Below are 21,436 nucleotides of genomic sequence, written 5' to 3' on the forward strand. Positions count from 1 at the left end.
AGACTAGGTCCGCGTTCACGCTCGGCATCACTGCAGTGCAACAAAGGCAGAGGGGACAAAAGAATAGGATGTGGATGTGTATGCTTGCTGAATCGCCAACGCGATGCGTAGCAAGCTGGCACAAGCTTCATGATGGTCGCAGGCCTCTTCAGCCCTGTGCTTGTCCAGGACTGCCCGCCAACACCACGAGTCCTCAACCGTACACACGGACATGCTGTAGGGTTTTAGCTTTCCCACAGAGTTGATGCTGCACCCTGCTATCGCGCACGAAAAGGCGGCCTCTGTCATCACGGTACGCCCAGAGATGAAATGAAGAAAAAAAAAAGCAGCAACGCTGCCTGTACTATAGAAATGTGGTACGCCCTTTTGACTCTTGCGATCCACTTCACTTCTTACAACGAGGCTGGCACTGCCGCTACTGGTAACACCCTTCGCACCGTTATTTAGCGTTTTCTTCGCCCATTACGCCGCACAGCCAACGGTCCTTTTTCGGTTAGGTGTTTGCCCCTAAGTTGCTGTTGCCTTTTTTTTTCACATTCCGTGGCCTCCTCGACAACTTGCTAGCCGATGTACTAAAGCAGCGACGCGCATGTGCACACACACGCGCAGACATACAAGCACAAACGAACACATGTACGTGCAGACATATTTACGCGATCACCATGTTGCCGTGTGGCTAGTAGCCCCCCTCCCCGCCCCACCGCTTCTTTTCCGCCTCGCCTCCAAGTCACGGCTTAAAGTGAACTGGGCAAGTCTTTTTTTCGTCTTGCATGCTTGGGGCCCCGGTTCACCTCTATCCTCTTGGTCCCCCTCCCCCTTGTTGCTACTTTTTTGTTCGTTGGGGGGGGGGCGTCATGCACGCGTGTGACAGAGTACGCATGCAAAATCGCTTTGCTCCTCTCTCTATATACATACATATATACATATATATATACACACACATATGTATATATATATATACATATGCACATACATGCTTGTACATGTACATACTTGCTCCCTCGTTTCTGTTTGCTCCTACGCATGGCTTCTTTATGTAGATCATCAATGCTGTCTTCGCGTCTACTTTTTATCCACCCACTTTGCACGCGAGCGCTTCAGCGCCTCCACGACGGTGGGGTCTGCCAGGGTCGAGGTGTCGCCCAGGTCGTCGTCGTTGTGAGTGGCGATCTTGCGCAAGATGCGGCGCACAATCTTGCCGGAGCGCGTTTTCGGCAGACCTTCCTGCGTGGGGTGAAGCACATCTGGCGTGGCCAGCGGACCAATCACCTTGCGCACAGTCGCCTTTACCGCCGCCAGCAGCTCGGGCGTCACCTCCGTCCCCTGGTGGAACGTAAGGAAGACGTAGATGCCCTCACCCTTGATGCTTTGAGGGAAGCCGACCACGGCGCTCTCCACCACTGCCGGGTGGGTGTTGACGGCGTCCTCGATCTCGCTGGTGCCGATGCGGTGCCCGCTCACGTTCAGCACGTCATCGACGCGGCCCGTGATCCAGTAATAGCCGTCCGAGTCGCGGCGAGCACCGTCGCCTGTCATGTAGTACCCGTCCACGTCAAAGTAGGTCTTCTCAAAGCGTGCGTGGTCGCCGTAGATGGTGCGGGCCATACCTGGCCACGGCGCACGAATGGCGAGCAGGCCCTCCGCTGGGCCCTGCTTCTCATTCAGCTTCATGGGGTCGAGAATAACCGGCTGGACACCGAAGAACGGCAGCGTTGCACTACCGGGCTTCATGGGGGTGCAGCCCGGCATCGGTGTAATCATGTGGCCACCCGTCTCAGTCTGCCACCACGTGTCTGACACGTCGCAGTGGCCCTCGCCGCCGACATCGCGCAGCCACTTCCACGCCTCCACGTTGATCGGCTCGCCGACGGAGCCCAGCACACGCAGGGTGCTGCGGTTGCCCACCTTGACGTAGTCGTCGCCGGCCTGCATGAGGGAGCGGATTGCGGTGGGCGCGGTGTAGAGAATGGACACCTTGTACTTCTCGACGAGCTGCCACCAGCGCGAGTAGTCGGGGTAGTTCGGCACACCCTCGAACAGCACCGACGTGGCGCAGTGGATCATCGGACCATACACGACGTAGCTGTGGCCTGTGATCCAGCCAATATCAGCCGTGCAGAAGTACACGTCGTCCATGTGGTAGTCGAAGCTGTACATGAAGGTGGTGGAGGCGTACACCATGTAGCCCGCCGTCGTGTGCACGATGGCCTTGGGTTTCCCGGTGCTGCCGGAGGTGTAGAGCAGGAACAGCACATCCTCCGCGTCCATCCACTCCACCGGGCACTCCTCGTGCTGCTCCGGCGTCAGCCGCGCTAAGGCATCGCCGTACCAGGTATCGCGGCCTTCCTTCATCTTGCAGAATTGACGGTTCATGTTTTCGAATACGAGGCACGGTACGTTGCACCCCAGGACGCTGCAGTCGTCCAGGGCCTGGTCCGCGATCGTCTTGAGCAGAATCGGCTTATCACCGCGAGAGGACGCGTCAGCAGTGATGATGAGCTTCGGGCTGCAGTCCGTGACACGAGTCACGATCGCCTGAGCCGAAAATCCGCCAAAGATGACACTGGCCACCGCACCGATGCGGGCGCAGGCGAGCATGGCCACTGCAGCGAACGGGATCATGGGTAGATACAGGCCAACGCGGTCGCCCTTTGTAATACCGTACTGGTGCTTCAGCACGTTCGCCAGCTCCACCACCCTCGTGTACATGCTGCCGTACGTGACCTTTTCCGTCACACTCGGGTCGTTGCCTTCAAAGTAAAAGCACACGCGATCCTTGTGCGCCGGCAGGTGGCGGTCCAACGCGTTGTAGCAGATGTTTGTCACGGCGCCCTCGAACCATTTCACAAAGATGGGGCCCTTGGATTTGTCGAAGTTGTACGACTTGACGTGCTGGTCATCCGGCCAGGTCGTCTTCCAGTAGAAGTCGCGCCGTGCAATTTCGGCCCAGAAGACGTCATTGTGCTCGATGGAGTACTCGTAGATGCGCATGCGGGAGCCAAGGTGGGGGCCGACGTGCGACTTTGTCCGGTTTGCCTCCGTCGGCTCCACAACGTTCGTGTCCCGCACACTGTTAAACTCGCCTACATGCTGGGAGACTGACAGCGGACTCTTCAGAGTCACCGGACTGGAGACGACCTGGCTGCTCATCTTGTCGAAGAGTGCGTTCTTTTCTCTGTGTGTCTGTCCGCGCCTGTATGTGTGTGTGTGTGTGTGCGTATATGTAGATGTACGGGTATAAAGGAATATCGAAAACACAGAAGAGCGCCGACGCAAGGCGAGTGTCTGCGTGAGAGAACGCGAGCGCCAGCGCAAAAGGGGAACACGGACGAGAGAGGAAGGGAGGACGGGAGAGGAAGGGAGGAAGGGAGGACGGGAGAGGAAGGGAGGAAGGGAGGACGGGACAGACAACGAGACAGGCGAACAAGGGAAAGAAAGCAAGCTGTCTCTGCGTCTGTGTATATCGTGAGGACGATGCCGGCAAATCGGTACTCGTAGGCTCAGGCGAAAGCTTGGAAAAGGAACAACTCCAACACAAAAAGATAAGACATACACACACACACACACACGCACACACACACACGCACACAGAAGAAAAAGAGAAGCGCTTCCGCCACTACCGGGATGTGCACGGAGGGAGTAAAGAAGAGCAACGGGCACAGGCAGGGAAGAGCCTCAGGAGAGGGGGGGCACCTCTCTTTTTCTTTTTTATTTTTTGCGCACTCGTGTGGAAGGAGAGAGAGAGAGAAGGAGGGTGCGCGTGCGTGTGGGTGTGCGCGCGTGTGCGTCCGTCCGTCCGTGCGTGTACGAGAAAGGGGAGGTGCGACTGATGTGGAAAACGCATCAACAAACAGGAGAAGGCAAGAAGAGGCGGGCGTGAGTGAGTAGAAGTTCCTATGGCAACGAGGGTTCGGAAAGGTATGTACGCTGCGCATGAAAGGGTGGTAACTTCACAGAGAGAGGTTGGCCAAGGGAAGGGGAGGAAATATCGCGGTGAGTGCGATGTAAAGTGCGCCGAGACAAACTCACACGCAAACATAGAATGACATCGCAGCACTCGGAGAAAGCGAGATAAACTTTTTTGCATGCCCATCCTTCCACAGAGCATCAGACTTACTCCACGCTCGAGCGCCCCCCCCCGGCCTGTCACAGACCCCTCCCCATCCGCGTCGTGCAATGCAGTCGTAGACACACGCACTACAGGTATTCCGCCTCAGCTATCTGAGCACGGTCTCTGCCCCGAACGCTACCCCACCCACCTCGTGCGCCCCGCAGGTCGCCTCACAGCCGCTCCCATTGTGCCAGTCCCCACCTGGTGCGTCCCCCCCGCGGGAGGGGCACGCAGGCTTCCCACACTGGTAGGTAGCGAGAGGGCCGGGGGTCGGATACGCTCGAGTCACGCTGACACGCTGCCCATCATATGGATGGCGCAGACGTGTACGCGGTTGCAGGCCGCTCCGACGTAGCGCCACCCAGAACACAACCGCCGACATCATCAGCGCTACATCGCTCTGACTTCCCTACGTCGTGGGCACTCAACTCTGCCACCACCAGAAGGTGGCTCGGCATCGGCAGGGGATAGTGGGGGCCTGTATGCCCCCCCACACACACACGGAATGGGGGCCACTGGAGCCTGCGATACCACGCGCTGAGTGGTGTCCCCCGTCATGAGGGTATGGACAGCAGTGCACGTGGCGGCAGGACAAACAAGGAAGAGGGAGATACAGGGCCCAACGTGCCCTTAGGAAGCGTACGAAAGCCTTGAGCAGACGCACAGCCGTACAGCAAAGCCCAAGACAACAAGAAAAAGGAATTAAGGGGAAGGAAAGGGGAGAAAAGGGCGAGTCATAAACCTTCGTCATCGCAGTCGCACGTCTCTTTCGGATCGTGTCCGTGCGCTTGCCTCTTTGTGGATCTGTTCGGTGCACCAATGGTGTGATGCGCTGCCATAATGCTCTCAGTGGAGGAGTGTAAAAGGATAGAAGAGAGTTGGGGATGCGGGCCGGGGGCTGTTGGGGTGGTGGTGAGGGGGTGGCGTGCGGTTTCGCTGAGGAAAAGGGGACAAAGACTGGAAAAGGAAAGGAGCGGAGAAGCCGAGACAAGAAAAAAAAAAGGAAACAGAGAGAGAGAGAGAGAGAGAGACAAGGCTGTGCGAACGACTAGCGAAACGGCGGGGAGGGGGGGGTAGGAATACACGCATCGAGCGGACGCACAACCCTCTTGTATGTTTTTTCTTGTGTTTTTTTTTTGGTCTTTGTGGAACCAAGAAGAAATAGAAAAAAGAACAAGTCAGCCCCACACACACACACACACACACGACAGACAAGCCTTGAACCCATAGGGACGAAAACGGAAAAGAAAAACAAAAAAGTGAGGGGAAAGAGAGGAAGAGGGAGGAGAAGTAGTCGCAGAGGCAGCAAGTCAGAAGACACAAGAGAGAGAAAGAGGAGACACACCAACGAACAAGGGGGGGGAGTGTAGGACTGCTTTATGTGTGTGTGTGTGTGTGTGTTTTCTTCGTCGTTAGCGGGGGAGGAAGGAGAGGGAAGTGCGGGAAGAAGATGAAGAAGATGGGGGTGGGGGTGGGAAGGAGGGGGGAAGGGTAAAGACCTCCACACACACACACACACACACACACACGAAGAAACTAAAAAATGCAAACAAGCAAAAAGATTTAAAAAGAGAGAAGGTAAAAACAAACAAACTCTATGTTTCTTTCTCTTTTTCCTTAGCAACAAGAACGACAAGAAGGCGGGACACACACGCACACACGCACACACGCACACATGAAAAAAGAGGGGGGGGGAAGAGAGAGAAGAGAGAAGCCGAGGCCATGTTACGTGTTACTTGATACGCGCTTCAACATCACAAATAAGCACCAGAAGACAAGAAGGAGAAAGGAGGAATGGAATCGATAAAGTAACGAGAGAAAAGTGAAAACGGAAAAGTGAAACCACACAATATAAACAAAAATCAAAAAGACCGGCGCAAGAGAAAGAGAGAGAAAGAGAGAAAGAAAGAGAGAAAGAAAACAAAGTCACGAGCAAGAATACAAAAAAAAAAGAATAATAACAGTAAAGAAATGAATACTAAAAGTGAGAACCAAAACTGGCGAGGGCAAAAACAGGAAAAAGTGAACAGGAGAGACAAGAACACACATGAAAAGGAGACCGTCAATAATAATAATAATGAAAAGAGGAGGGAGAGAGAAAGAGCAACAAGGGCAAAAGAATGGCGATAAAAGAGAGACACACACACGCAATCAACAACGAAAAAAAAAAACAACAACGAAACAAAAAAAAGGAAAGCGAAAGAAAGACATGTGGGCGAGCGACCACGAAGAGGACGCGCACAGGCACAACAAAAAACGACAACAAAGTGTGAGGACGTACAACAAAACAAAAAAAAAACAAAAAAAAACAAAAAAAAAAAAACAGAAAAACAGAAAACGAAAAGCGGAAGGAGGGAAGACAAGAGAGAGTCGAGGTAGACAACAATACAAGGAGAACAGGCACAAGGGAGCTTAAGCGTACAGAAGGCGAAGATACAAATACAATCAAAAAACGAAGCCGAGTAACAGCGTAAAAACACAATGAAAACAGGAGTGTCAGAGAAACACATACACGTAACACAGCAGAAGCACAACACCCATACAACATGTCAGCAGGAAAAGGAAATGTGCAGACAGTGGTAGCTTAACGAGGGGGATCCACGTGTGGGAGGAGGGGTGGGGTGCTCGGAGCACGTGTCACTGTGCTGGGCGCCACCCTCCTCCTCCTCCTCCTCCCCTTCCTATCCGCTACCGCCTTCGCCTCCAGCATTCAAGTGAAACGACAAATTAAAAGGAGAGAAAACAAGAGGCCCACAGGGCACAGCGGCACACGCTCGCGCGTGTCGTCACGTGTGGGTGCCCTCGCGGATACGTGGGTAAGTCCAAGAGAGAACAAGGAGGGAGGGAGAGAGCGAAGGGAAAAGAGTGGGGAGGTGTCTTGATGCGCAATATTCTTGGTTTGTTGCTGTTGTTGTTGTTCCGTTTCGAGACAAGGCGCTGATGAATGAAGCAGTGGGACGAGTCGAAGAATAGAGACGAACACACAGCGACAATTTAAAAGAGAAACCAAAAAAAAAAAACGAATAACGGTGGGATGCACACACACATACACACGTGATAGAAACAGGCGGGAAGGGTAAGGGCTAGGGAAAGAAGGTGTTGCGTACATGTACCTGTCCTTGTCAAATCTTTCCATCTCCCCTCTTTCGTTTGCTCTAGTATGGGTGTGCGTGGGGGGAGGGGGGTGGTGAGCGGAGAAGAGGAGGGAAGTGCTCTACGTGAAGCGGATCGAGGAATTTTTTGTTCCTTCGTTGTGGTTGTCCGTATTACGCTAATAGATGGGGGGGGAAGAATATGAAAGAGAAGAAGTACCGATACTGCTGTACGTCTCTGTGTGTGTATTTCCTTTGCTTTGTTGTGTTGCTCTGTTTTTCCTTTATTAGTGGTATCGCTTTCCTTTTAACGATCTTCTCGTTTGGTGTCTGCCGACACATCATAGCAGCACGGAAGTGACGCGTTGTTTGGATGTTCTGTTTTCTTTTTCGTGTAGTGTGCGTGAGCACGCTGAGAGTCCATGTGGATTGAGGCGCGCCTTGCGAAAAAAACAAAAGAATACACCAGCCAAAACAAGCGAAGAATAAACAAAGGTAAAGCAGAAAACAACCAGACACACAACCCAACCCAACAGCATAAAAAGCGGCCTCTGTCCACCCCGATTCATTGTGTCACTTGTTCGTTGTTCCCTCCCTTCCTCTCCTTCCTTCTTGTTTGGTTGCTTGGCGTCATTTCGATCTCCCCGCCACCTGTACGCTGCAAAAGCCTTCGTTTTTTTTTGTCGCACGCACGCATGCACGCAAGTGTGTGTGTGTGTGTGTGTGTGTGTGTGTGTGTGTGTGTGTGTGTGTGTGTGTGTGTGTGTTCTCTATCTGTCGCTCTCGCGATCCCGTGTGTTTGATTTTTTTTTTTTTGGGGGGGGGGGGGGGGTTGAGTTTTGTAGCGTATTCGTTTGCGGAGAAGGACCTTCACATAAAGGGGAGGAGAGTACAAATCAAAAATGGAAAGAGGAAAGAAAAGAGAGACCCACGACACGAGCATCCAAACGAATAGAAAAAGGCGAAAAAGCAGCAGCGTCAAGAACACCAGCTGCACCGCTAAATTTTCAAAACAAATCGAAAATGAAATCGAATGCCTAGACTTACTGAGTGTGTGCGTTTTATACTACTGCCGCTTGTGCTTACCATACCGGCTGCTGTCGCCTCGCGGATAGGATCCCCCCCCCCCCACACACACACACCTCGTAGGGTTGGGGGAGAGAGAGGGGAGGGGGAAGGAGTGGAGGGAGACATGAGAGGAGGGCCAGTGAAGAGTGTCAACACGTCGTAAAGGTGCACTGTACCTGCGCGTTCGTTTAGTCTTGTTCGGGAGGTGCACACACACAAACACACACACAAAGATGCGCACACACATGCGCTGACAAGCACACACACGCGCACACCATGATGGGGTTAGGATTAGTCGCTAGAGAAGCAAGAGAAAAAGGGACAAGGATACACAAAAAGATGTACACAAAGTGGGCCTGTACACACATCCACAGTGAGAGAGAAAGCCCATCTTTAGCATGATTGAGCGATTCTTGTTTCTGTTGTTATTGTCCTGAAAGAGCCGGAAGGGAGTGGGTGCGTGGGTAGGCGTGTGCCTGCGGTCTGGCGCGTTGAGGTCGTCAACGCCACATCAGAGCACTCATTCACCTCCACGGTTAAGTGTCTTTCGTTTTTTTTTCATCCAGAGCGAAACCCGAAGAAAAAAAAAAGAAAGACATGAACGGAACGCAAAACTCCACACAGGCGCCTGGCCATCGAGAGAGAACCACGATCCGCGAAGACACAAAACACACAATACACTTACATTCGAAATAGATGAACGCAATGCCATGTTTTTGGGGGGAGGAGGAGGAGGAGGAGGAGGGGGGTTGTTGTTATTAGTAACCTGTCATTCTCTGACAAGGAAAACGGAAAAATATAAAAAAAACACACAAGCACACACCAACAGGCACACGCATACAACTACAGCTCTCCTCATTAGTTGCACTACGGCTAACGGATACAAGGCAACATAAAAATTAAGACGAAAAATACGAGCCAAACAAACAACGCAGATAATAAATAAATAGAGATACGGAGACAGACGGGCAGGCAGGCAGAGAGATGCGGTGCGCAGCTGCCACAAATAAGAAGGAAGCAAGAGACACATACACATATACATACATGTATATAGATAGAGATATACATAGATTTGATATTGATACACTCCGATAAGAGAGCCGGAAACCGAGGGGGTAAGGGTGTGCGCGCAAATAGATATACATATACGTGCATATAAGACCTACGCCTGCCAAGAACGTGAAGAAAAAAATATGTGGAGTAAAGTCGCCCACAACGACATCAGTAAACCAGTGAATCGACGATAGGGCTATAAAGGCACACATGACCAAAACACAGCAGTCACAAAACATTTTAAGCACACACATACACACCAGGGGGAGAGAGGCACATCAACAATCAAAGGCAAAAAACAAAAAAAAAAACAGAAGAAAAACAGCGGGAGGAGCGGGTGCAGTACGCGGTGAAACACTAAAAAAGGCGAACACTAAAAGAAAAGTGCACCTGCATGTATCCAGCTGGGACGAGAAAAACGAAAAAATCCAAAGGGAAATACGCAACAAGAGAAGCAGCAACGCGGATTCGTGTTGCGCGCAATGGCCGTGGGGGAACGAGAAGGAGGCAGACCACAGCAGAAAGACTTCAAAAGACAACGTAATGAAAAAACTAACCAGTAAAGACACGCGTTACCACGACAACAAAAACGCGAAACCAAGAAAAGAAATACAAGGTTTACACTACAATGAAGCACGACAGGAGGCATCATGCGCGTACATTCTCTGCGTGTCAAGTATGCGTGGAAGACGAAGAGAGGAACAATCAAGAAGCTCTTTTCCTCTCTTTCTGCATCCCGCCGCATCAAAGACAGCCGTAGCACAACTGCGCAGAGGCACTGTACCATCAGCAAGCAAAACCAAGGAGAAACGAGAAATAGAAGCCACGACGACCACAATGGCAACGCGGCAGTGAGAACAGGAGGGAAGCACCTAGTAAAAAAAGGAGATAAGGGTCCACTATAAGGGAGGAGGAGGGGGATGAGAAAACGAAAGCAGGGCACGCGCTAAAGGGGAGCGTCGAGCAAGGCAAAAAAAAGGGAGCAGACACTATCTCCATCGAGGAGGAACAGTGAAGAACCGACACAGGGAAGCACAGCAGCAGGCACAGAGACATACACACACATACGTACACACATGCAGGGTAACAAATGAACCTAAAAGGGAAACGATGAAAAACGTGCCAACAACACACCGCAATCGAAAAGCAGCACGATCATCTGCGGTACTGCAAAGCAAGCTCAGCCTCTACTAAAACACACGTAACTCATCCTTTTCGGCTTCAACATGCCCATCCTTCCACAGAGCATCAGACTTACTCCACGCTCGAGCGCCCCCCCCCGGCCTGTCACAGACCCCTCCCCATCCGCGTCGTGCAATGCAGTCGTAGACACACGCACTACAGGTATTCCGCCTCAGCTATCTGAGCACGGTCTCTGCCCCGAACGCTACCCCACCCACCTCGTGCGCCCCGCAGGTCGCCTCACAGCCGCTCCCATTGTGCCAGTCCCCACCTGGTGCGTCCCCCCCGCGGGAGGGGCACGCAGGCTTCCCACACTGGTAGGTAGCGAGAGGGCCGGGGGTCGGATACGCTCGAGTCACGCTGACACGCTGCCCATCATATGGATGGCGCAGACGTGTACGCGGTTGCAGGCCGCTCCGACGCAGCGCCACCCAGAACACAACCGCCGACATCATCAGCGCTACATCGCTCTGACTTCCCTACGTCGTGGGCACTCAACTCTGCCACCACCAGAAGGTGGCTCGGCATCGGCAGGGGATAGTGGGGGCCTGTATGCCCCCCCACACACACACGGAATGGGGGCCACTGGAGCCTGCGATACCACGCGCTGAGTGGTGTGTGTGCGTGTGTGTGCCCCCCATCATCTGGGTAGGGCAAAGGTGCACGCTTACCAGAATGAAACAAAGAAAAAACCTGCAAAGAGGGGGCGCGTGGATGAGACACACACGCCGACACACTCGCTCGCTGTCTCTCTCTCTCTCTTCCAGGGCCGTCGACATGGCTTCTTCTTATTTTTGTTTAGGAGGTGCGCCTCGTTTTTGATGTGGTGTTTGGTGCCGTACTCGTCGATGTCTCTCGGCCTCTCTTTCCGTCTCGCTCGCCGCGTTTTCTTCTGTGGTGTGTGTGTGCGTGCGTTGTTCATCGCTTCGCAGGGACTACGGCGGGGAGATAAAGTAGAAGACATTGGAGGAGGACGCGTTCGGGTCCACGCCCATGAGGTAGTCCTGCAGAACGTTGCCGTTAGCGCTGTAAGCGCTCGCCATCGCGCTGCCACCAGCGCTTGAGTTGAGGTTAAGGTTGCCGGCACTCGAGGCCGTTTCGAGTGGGCGGTAAATTGCCACGTTTGTGCAGACGCTCATCGGTCGCTGTGGCTGCGCGGGTGGGTGCATCGGAGGCTGCGGCTTTAGCTGTATGGAGTGCTGCGGCAGGTTCTGCTGTTGCTGCTGCTGCGTAGTCGGCGCCTGGAGCTGGATGAGGTGCTGGGAGGCGGAGAAGCCGATCGGTGCGCTGGAGCTTGCCACACTCGAGGGGGTTTCGGTGTGCGGGGTAGCGCCATCGCGGCTGCTGAGTGATGTGTGCGACATCGCCGAGGGCGGCTGAGGACCCATCGCGGGTGCGCTACCCGGTGGGACCGCCGTGAAGAGCTGCATCACAGGTACGCCCCCCCGCATGGTGGAGAGCATCGTGCTGTTTGAGGCGTAAACGACTGTCGGTGTCGAGGTGGCGCCAAGCGAACTGGAGGCCGATGCGTTGGTGCCAAGCGGGAAAGAGGCATTGGTCGATGCTGACTTGTGAACGATCGATCCGGGCGGTGGTGCGACGCCATTCGGAGTCGCGAAGGTGAAGGGCACCGCCGACATGACAACCGGTTTCACGCTGGACTGGCCAACAGTGGGCGGGTGCGGGCTGTAGAGAGGGAATGCGGCCGTCGCTGGCGCGGGCGGCATCTCGGCTGGTGCCGTCTGCTGCCCCAGCGTCGGCGGAGTCACCAGACCAGAACCAGTGCGGTTGCGCTGCGTCACCGGGTGCAGCGGCTGCGGTGCGGCGGAGAGGTCGGCGCGGCGCACCTGCAGCGTGCGGCCCTGCATCACCTTTCCGTTCAGTGACGAGATGCACGAGTTGGCACTTTCCACGTCGTAGAACAGCACAAAACCAAATCCACGACAGCGGCTAGAGTCATCCGCCTCCATGCAGAGCTTTGAGGACTCGATGCGGCCAAAGACCCCGCACATCGCGCGGAAGGCAGAGGGGCGGAAGTTGATTGGCAATCCCGACATATAGACGTTGCGCTGCTGCAGCACAAACTTCTGCTGCTGTTGCTCAGCGGCCATGAGCGCCAGCACATCCTTCTGCACCCCGCTCTGCGGCGGCACGTTGTTCGTGAGCTGTTGCGCGCCAGTGCTCATCGGCGGCGGCGGCGGCGGCGCCGTGCCTCGTTCGCTCATGTGGTGATCGCTGGTACTGCTGCAGTTACTCGCGGCGCTGGAGGCCGCGTAGTCGGCGCGATTCGGCGCGCTCGGGGTGGGGATACCGTAGAAGTACTCGAGATTCACCGCCGCCAGCTGCATTGCGCTCGCCACAGTGGCGCCAGGGGTGGTAAAGCTTGCGGCTCGGCTATTGGCGGTGGTATTGCTTGCGCTGAAGGTTGGGGTCGTGACGGTGTTGGCGTAAGTGGTGCTTAGGTTTGCATCAGCTGTGTCGCCAATCATGAGCCCGTCTGTGCCGCAGAACGAGAAATAGAAGGAGCCGGCGCCGCCGAGGGGCACAACGCTCGCCGGCTGACCGGGGGCGCCGTTCAGGGAGGTGCTCATGCTGCCTGCTGCTCCCGCAGCACCCGCAGACGGGGTCACAGCGGATGACGCCGCGCCTCCGCTGTGGTATTTGCAGAAGGAATCAGCGCCAGCGGCTTGACCGGCCATCATCATGTACAGCGGCCAGCTGGGCGAGGTAGGACCATCGCTAGAGCTGTCTGCCATTCTGGACTGGGGAGGTGCCGAGGAAGAGGTGGAGGGGCTGTGTGGAGGGGAAGAGGGGTCGCAGTCCAAGATAAGACAGCAAAAGAGGTGGATGAGGCGAATCGAGGCGACAGGGACAAGCGCGATAGAGTGAAGCGGGGATGACCTGAATCGAAAAAACGATGGGGCAAGAGAGAGGAGGCCGGACGATCGGCAAGCTAAGAGATCCGAGGAAAACAAAAAAGTAGAAATCTCTCTCACACGCGCACAAAAAAAAAAACTGAAAAGTCGGAGGTCGAATGGAGCCGGGCAACCGCAGAAGAGGAGTAAAGATTACAACAAGCACGCGAAGGGAACAGGGGTGAAAATACAAACAGAAAATGCGCTTGAGCTCACAGAGAATGAGGAAAGTTAATACATGCACACGCACACGCACACGCACATACACACACACACACCTCCAGGCACAAGCACCCCAACGATAAGAAGAAGCACACACACACACACACAAAAAGTGGGAGGGCGACCCACGACAAAGGACAGAAGCCAGGAGAGGAGGGCAGTGCGTGAAGGGAAGGGAGGGAGGGTGTGAAGGACACGGTAGGACGAGACCGGCACGAAAACAAAGCGGTGAGGACGGGGATGACAGAAGGAAGACGGGAAGGGCAACAAGGACAAGAAGAAAAAAAAACAAGAGAGCCACGAAAGCGGAGGAGAGCAAGAGACACACACAGAGACACACACACGCAGAGAGAGAGATTCAAAGAAGACAACGAAAGGAAAGGAGGAAGAGGGGCAAGAGAAGTTTAGCCACGAAGAAGAAAACAAAAACAAAAAAGAGAAGCCAAAATACAAACCGAAAGAGTACGAGCACACACACACACGCAGAGAGAGAGAGAGAGACAGACAGAGAGATGCCGTGGTACACGGAAACAGAAGAGAGGAGGGAGTAACACCGAGGAAGAAAGGAAGGAAGAGACGGGGGGAGTCCAACAAGAGAAAGAAAAATCGACTGGGAACAAAGAGATAATAAAGAAAAAAAAGACAGTGAGGAATAGAGAGACACTCCGCCAAGGAAAGGGGTGGGGTAGGGGCGTGTGATGATGGTGCTTATCGTCTGGAGAAGAGTGGAAAGAGTAGGGGGTAGGAAAGGAAGGGGTCAGTACCAGACAGATAGAGAGAGGTGCGTGTATGTGTGTTTGTGTAGCAGATACGCGAAGACCAAGAGTACGAGAGAAAAAAGGGCAACGTTGACGGCACGCATGCGCGCGCACACACACACACACTCGCACACGCTCGCACGCACAGCGCGCACACACGAGGAAGCTAAATAAAATAAAAAAAAGAAGACCCACACAACGAAGGCGTTAGAGATAGCGGAAAGGAGAATACAGAAGGAGACGCGCAAACACACACGAAAGAAATAGTCCAAAAAAAAAACGAAACGTAGCAGAAGCGGTCAAGAAGTACTGATGTGTAAAGCAAGACACACACACATACACAAAAAGCAGCTGCTTGAACAAAGTGTACCGATTCAGGATGACGCGGGAAAGTGTATTGCTAATAATGGCAGAGGCACAACAATCTTCGACGGAGAGCGGGGGAGGGGAGGGGTGGGGAAAGGGGGAGGGAAGGAAGGAGCAAAAAGAATTGAAAAGAGAGGCAGAAAGAGAGACACACAGAGACAGACGTGGTCAATCGTTGGATTGAGGCTATGGAAAACAAGGAGAGATGCTGAGGAATGCTGAAAGACGGCGAAGAGGCCGAGAGGGAGAACTGCTGCTAAAGACTTGCGAGGAAAGGGTAAGTGAGCGGCACGAATACGGAAAAAGAACAAGGAATAAAGTGTGGTGCGTTCTTCCTTTTGTTTTGTCTGTTTTTTTCTTTTCTGTGACGCTCTTGGCAAGACAAGATTCAAGAATAATGAAAAAAAAGGAATGACGTGGGCGGAAAATACCTGCGAGGGCAACAACAGCAACAGCAGTGAAGCGAAGGTATCCAGTAAGGATCGGGGAGTGGGGGGGGGGGGAAGGGGGAGGTAGACGAAGGGGAGGGGGGCTTACTCAGATACGCGAAGAGCGGAACGAAAATGGGCAAGAGCGAAGCACGAACAACAACAAATAAAAAGGAAGGGGAGAAGGCCCTCGTCTGTCAAAGAAACCAGAGAGAGAAGCTGGAGAACACAATGGCGGAGAGAGGGAGAAGGCGAGGGGGTAGAACTTTGCTGGGTGTTTGCTTCCGCAAACTGCATCACAGTGGTGGTGGATAACACTAAGAACTGGGGAAGCGAAACAGAGAAAGAGACCAAACACACAGAAATAAAGGAAAAATAAAAAAAAAACGAAAAAGGTGAAGCCGCGTTCTTGGCCAGCTACTCCTTTTTTGTATCGGTGCGTGTTCGCTCTCTCCTATTCGTGCCCCTGGGTGGAAAAAAAAAACAAAAAAAGGGGGGACTGCAGTATGTGCTATACCGGGGGCAGCGCTTATTCGTCTATAACGTACCCTTCACTTTCGTTCCTATGTCCCTTTTTTCGTCCCCTCTGATTTCCTTGTCGCAGTTCGCTAGCCTCGATTCGATATCTTCCTACTCGCGGCACTCGTTGTGCGTATGCGTGTGGGTGTGTCAGCCTCTTTGAGGAAGGGGGCGGGAGGAAGAGGGGTGACAAAAATAAAATCAAAAGATAACATAAAAAAAAAAGTGGTACGGGGGGAGGGGTTGTTGTTGTGTAGGTGACCCCCAAGTTGACGTGAAAGGCGGGAGGTAGACGGAGACTCACGAAACACACATACACACAGATAGATCGAGAGAGACAGAGACAGCGAGAAGACGGCTCCGGGAAGATGGGAACGGAGGGAAAAAATGAAATCAGAGAAGAAATAAAGGTGAGACACAATATAAAGATAAATAAATAACAAATAAAGAAACAAAAAAAGACAAGGGAGTGTAAAACTTGAGAGCGGACAGCAAAGAGACTTGCGGCCTTTCTTGTCTTGGACCTTTTGGTTACCGGGTTTGCTAAAGCGGGTAATATATAATATATATTATATATTATATATATGTATATATGTATATATATTATATATACTATTGATGTGTGTAGATATATGCAATTTCGTTTTCGCGTTGCTTTCCTATTTAAAGAAGCTGACGTAAAGGAGCCTGTTCGTCTTCGTGTATATATATATATGTGTGTGTGTGTGAGTGTGTGAGGGTGTGTGTGTGCGTTACTGAACAGGCGAAGAAAAAAATATCACTTCCTTTTTTGTGAGTGCGTAGTGGTGGTGGTGGTACTGGTGGTAGTGGTGTTGGTGTTTGCTCAGGTACACTGCGTAGCGTGCGCATACATGTACGTGCGTTTTCATGTGTACATACGCATACATACATGCACAATACCAATGCAAGAAACAGAGATGAAGCAGGAACAAAAACTCGTAAGAGAGGAGGAGAAAGACGGGGAGTAAGAGGGGGGTGCTCGTAGTGGTAAAGAGGGCGGCACAGAACAGCAGAGATGCGTGCAGATGCGTAGCCCTGCCGCGCACTCACTGAAGATGGCCTTGAGATTCACGTGTCTGCATGTGGCGTGATGTTGGGCTATTTCGAAGAGAACAGAGCGGGGAGCTTCATGGCGTAAGAGGCAGCAAAGCTGTCATTGCCGCCATCGCCGTCGCTCCGTGCTCTCTCCTTTCAGCATGCTTGCCTAGGTGCGCCACGGGAAGGGTGAAGAGGGGGGAGGGGGAGAGGTGCGACTCCAGCACGCCGCCCTTCCTGACAGTCAACCCTCAAAGATCAGGCGTGCCTCGCTTCCATCGTCTGCGTGGGCGTTCCGTCTCTCTCGGCTTCCGTGTGTGTCTGTCTGTGTCTGTGGGTGGGTGTGTTTCTTCTGGTTTGTCGATCTGTTTGTTCTGTTTTCCAGTCAGACTCCAGATGAGAAGCTAAAAAAAAAAAAGAGAGAAAAGAGGGAGGGGAGGGGGGAGGAGGGAGACGCGAAGAGGAAGAAGGCGGAACACAAAAAAAAACGAAGAATAGCGCGAAAGAATGTCAACAGACACAAAGAACGTCTGCACACACACACACACAGACACAGACACGCACAGACACACTCAGACACACTCAGACACACACACACACACACACACACACACACAGACAGAGAGAGAGTGAGTGAGTGAGTGAGTGAGTGAGCTAAAACAGAAAAAAAAACGGTGCGTGCTTCCACATTGCTAGGCTGGCGGAAAGAAAAGAACATCTTTCACAGCCGCTACGGTAACAGCCATAACTATACCATGCGCCCTCCGCATACGCACAAGCACATGCACATGCACATACACCCTTCCCCAAGGCGGCGACAAGACACGAAAACGGGTAAGATGCCATACAAGTGGATGTCTGCTTATATATATATATATACTGTTCCGAAGAGGGGAGAGGGCTTGGAGGTGTTGTTGCTGCTGTGTCGCCTTTCTTTTCAGTGTGTGTTTGTGTGCATGTGCCTTCTTCTCCGTATTACGCACACCGACAAGCAAGGGAGGGGGATGGAGTCGGGGGAAGCCAAGCCACGAAGAAAAGCAGAACAACACACCAGTCCGCCAAACAACCACAACAGTAATCAAACAAGAAAAAAAAGGAGGAGGAGGTAAGAGAATGCTACAGAAGGGGACGAAGAGTCTCAAACGGAAGAGAGAGAGAGAGAGGAAAGCTCGGGCAGGGCACACTTTCACAAGGACTCCATGGCAAGATCTGCTTCGCGTGAGGGTGCGTGTCGGCGTATGATTGTGTATGTGTGCCTAGCGCGGAGGAGAGTCACTTGATTACCTTTTGCCCTCCATGAGGGCGCTGGCGTTTCACCGCAGCCTTCTGTATTGCTTCTCTTTTCAACCACGGATGACGCTTACACACATAAATAAAAGGCCGGGTGAGGCGTCAACAACAAGAATTGGGCGAAGGGGGGAGGACAAAAAGAAATATGAGGAAGCGGTGAACCTTTTTTGTTCTCTGCGTCCGTTGTCGCTCTTTGGATAGTCCATCCGACAAGTGGAAGCCTCTTTCCGTTTTATTTGGTTTTTTTCTAGCTCTTGGAACCTTCGTGCTTCCGTTGGTGCGCTTTGCCTCTGTGTTTCGTGCTCTACTTCGCGCGCGTACGTGTGTGCGTGCGTCCAAGTATATATATATATATACATGTGCAACCACTCACACCACAAAGGTATATCCTCGTCCTTCAGGCCCGGAGTGCGTTGGGATAAGTCTACCGGTCGCGTTGCTTCCCTTCGCTCTTGTCAGCCTCTCCAGAGGGAAGAGAGAAGGAGAAATGAAACGCGGTCGGTGAAGGTGTGCGGCCTCGCCACGCACTCGCAAGGAAGAAGGACACCCACGCAGACACGGATGAAGCTGGCACTCTCTTTTCATGTTTGCTGGAGTTATTACCAAACACACAAGACTAAGCCACAAAAAGATTTCCTACGTCACTATAACACACACACACACAAATAAAAAAAGAAGGCGCAAGGGTTCAGTACGCGTTTTGTTTTGTTCTTGCTTGGCAACACCGCTGTTCTCGCTCGCTCGCTCGCTCTCTGCCTTGGGGCATGTACTAGATAGGAGCAGGAGGCATGTGCTGTTCTGTACTGCCCCATATACGCCGTCGCAAGATAAAAACACGCAGGCGGACACACGTAGAGGTGTATGCGGGTGTGTCATGCGCTCGCTTCCGGGTGAGTCCTTGACCCGGGCCACATTGTATTCCGCTTTCTTCCTCTCTTCTGTGAATCCGAAAGCAGCAGGTTCTGTTGCAAAGCAGCAAGACATGTCAAGAGCGAGGTATTTTCCCGTTGTTTTTTTTTTTGGTGTGTTCGTTTCGCGCGTCACTACTAGCTGAGCCGCAGTCACCGATGATGGCGAAAAGAGTGGAGGAGGATGCAGGGCGAGGGCCAACGAGAAGGAAGGGGGAGGGAGGAAGGGGTTCGCCGACACACACAAAAAAGTAAGTGAAACACGAAAAAAAATGCCGGCTAGCCAGAGAGGTACGCAGGCGCACTCTCCAAACCAAACAGATGAAAGGAAAAGAGCCAAAGAAGTAGACGCGTGTCACTGATGCGACTGTGCAGATATTGTTCACTGTGCGCAGTGGCATGCATAAAACGCTGCACTAGACGAAGCTTGCTTTGTAGATATGCACCCAGCCAGTTCCTCGACGGGCACGTCCTCGCATCTATACACCCGCCACGCACGCTGTTCTTCGTTGTCGCGGCGTCTCGTTTCAACCCCTCTGTCGCCTTTTCCCAAAAAAAAAAACTCCCCGACCTTCCCCCACGCGGTACATTCACTTCACTATTTTGTGTATGTTGCGTCTTCTTCCCTCTTTGAGGAATGACAGGGGTGGGGGCGGGAACGGAGACGGAGACGGAGGGGAGTGGGATCAACGCCTGAGCGCGAAAAAAAAGAGCCGCGGCACACGGACGCTCCGCTGCTGCTGCTGCTGCTGTTGGAAGAGAAAGAAGAGGAGGAGGAGCTGCTCACATGTGCGTGCAAGTGCCTCCCTGTTTACATGCACGCACATTTATTCATCCAACGAAAGGAAAACACACACACATGCACACGCGTGGAGGTCTCTATGACCGGAATTGACGAACAAAGCGCAAGAAAAAAAGGCACGCGATGGAGAACGTAGTACGGCAGTAGGGAGGGAGGGAAGGAGGGGGGAAGGAGGAGGAGGTCTGGGAAACGGGGCAGCTCTCACCGCTTCCCCTCAGCCCCCCACCCCAAGCTCTCATTCTGTCCAACACAAGAGGCAGTGGCAGCGACAGGGAGCCACACCACAGCAAGACGCCGCCGCGACAGACTGGCAGAGCGAGAGAAGAGGGAAAAGAATGGTATCAAAGCGTGAAGCCGGGGGGAGAAATATATATATATATATATATAGTTTTTTGTCTTGAACAAAAGAAAACGTGATCATATCTCACCACACACACAAAAAAAAAACCCTACACGAAGACAGTGAAGTCGCAAGAGTGGCGCGAAGAGCGAGGGAAACAGTAACGCGAGCTTGGACAGCGGTACGACAAGAACTACATGATAGAGCAAGTAAACATTTTTTGAACACCAGAAAGGGGAAGGGGTGATGAAAATATAACAAGAGAAAAAAGAGAGAGTCGAGAGAGAAAGAGACAAGGCAAGAAACGTCCTGCTCCTCGGAATGGAACTAAAAGACAACGCCGGTCCTCCCACAACGAGCATGATGGGGAGGAAGGGGAGGAAGGGGGGGAAGAACAAATGGGGAAGGCGTAAACACAGAAATAAACAAATAACATGTCCGACAACAGGCGACAAGGAGAAAGAACAACACACAAAGAGAGACCACAGAAGGTGAAGACGAAGAAAGGAAGGTGCTGAGCGCCACTTTCTAGAGATACTTCAGCGCGCGCGAGAGAGAGAGAGGGGGGAGGGAGAGGGAGAGGGGCAAGCGATCTTTCACTCCTCCCCTCGTAGGCAGGAGAACAGTGAACAGACAGACAGAGAGTCAAATTTAAAAGGCTGGAAAAAAATACGAAAAAAAAAACGAAAGAACACAGGTCCACTGCGCGCATATGTGCGTGTGCGATCACGTCCGTGATGGTTAAAAACACAAGTCAACCGGGGCTCCGCAAATCGAGGCAACGAAAAAAAGAAAAAAGAAAAAGGAGCGGAGTAGAAAAAGAGCCAACGCAAAAAAAAAGGGGTGGGGGGGGAAACGGTTTGGCGAAGAAGAGGGAAGACGGCCATCCATGACAGCATCACGAACGCGTGCCGAAGGAGGGGCGAAAGTAGGGGAGGGGGAAGGAGACATCAACCAGCACACACACACACGCGCGCGCGGGTGCGACAAGGGCGAGAGCAACAAAATGAGTATAAAAGGAAACAGAAAGCCTGGAGGTGTGCAACACACTGAAACGAAAGGGAAGAAGGAAGGGGAAAGCAGAGGACATCTAGCCAGCCGATGCCGCTAACGGCGAGACGAAATAGAAAAAAAACAGGAGGGAGCACAGAGAGAGAGAGACAGAGAGATGGGCGGCGATGTAAACGAAGAGTTTAAGAAGAGAAACAAGAAAAACGAGTCGGAAGAGTGGTACAAGCTTCAGTGCCCAAAGGAGGGGGTGCGGGGTGGGCAGACGTAGTGAAAGAAAGAGATAAAGAAGAAGGATGAGAGGAGGGTTACACTGCA

At 52.7% G+C, this 21,436-nt stretch overlaps 2 protein-coding genes across 2 annotated transcripts; both read right to left on the reverse strand.

Annotated features, from left to right (window-relative positions):
- Nucleotides 1-1,062: 1,062 nt before the first annotated feature.
- LMJF_23_0710 (putative acetyl-CoA synthetase) lies at nt 1,063-3,150 on the reverse strand (the record flags this gene model as incomplete). The annotated part of the gene is made up of 1 exon (XM_001683354.1): nt 1,063-3,150. The coding sequence occupies one exon, from the start codon at nt 3,148-3,150 to the stop codon at nt 1,063-1,065; it is 2,088 nt and encodes a 695-aa protein (XP_001683406.1).
- Nucleotides 3,151-11,441: 8,291 nt separating this feature from the next.
- Nucleotides 11,442-13,211, reverse strand: LMJF_23_0720 (hypothetical protein; the record flags this gene model as incomplete). The annotated part of the gene is made up of 1 exon (XM_001683355.1): nt 11,442-13,211. The coding sequence occupies one exon, from the start codon at nt 13,209-13,211 to the stop codon at nt 11,442-11,444; it is 1,770 nt and encodes a 589-aa protein (XP_001683407.1).
- Nucleotides 13,212-21,436: the final 8,225 nt, after the last annotated feature.

Source organism: Leishmania major, chromosome 23 (genome assembly GCF_000002725.2).
Source record: "Leishmania major strain Friedlin complete genome, chromosome 23".
Classification (NCBI taxonomy): domain Eukaryota; phylum Euglenozoa; class Kinetoplastea; order Trypanosomatida; family Trypanosomatidae; genus Leishmania; species Leishmania major.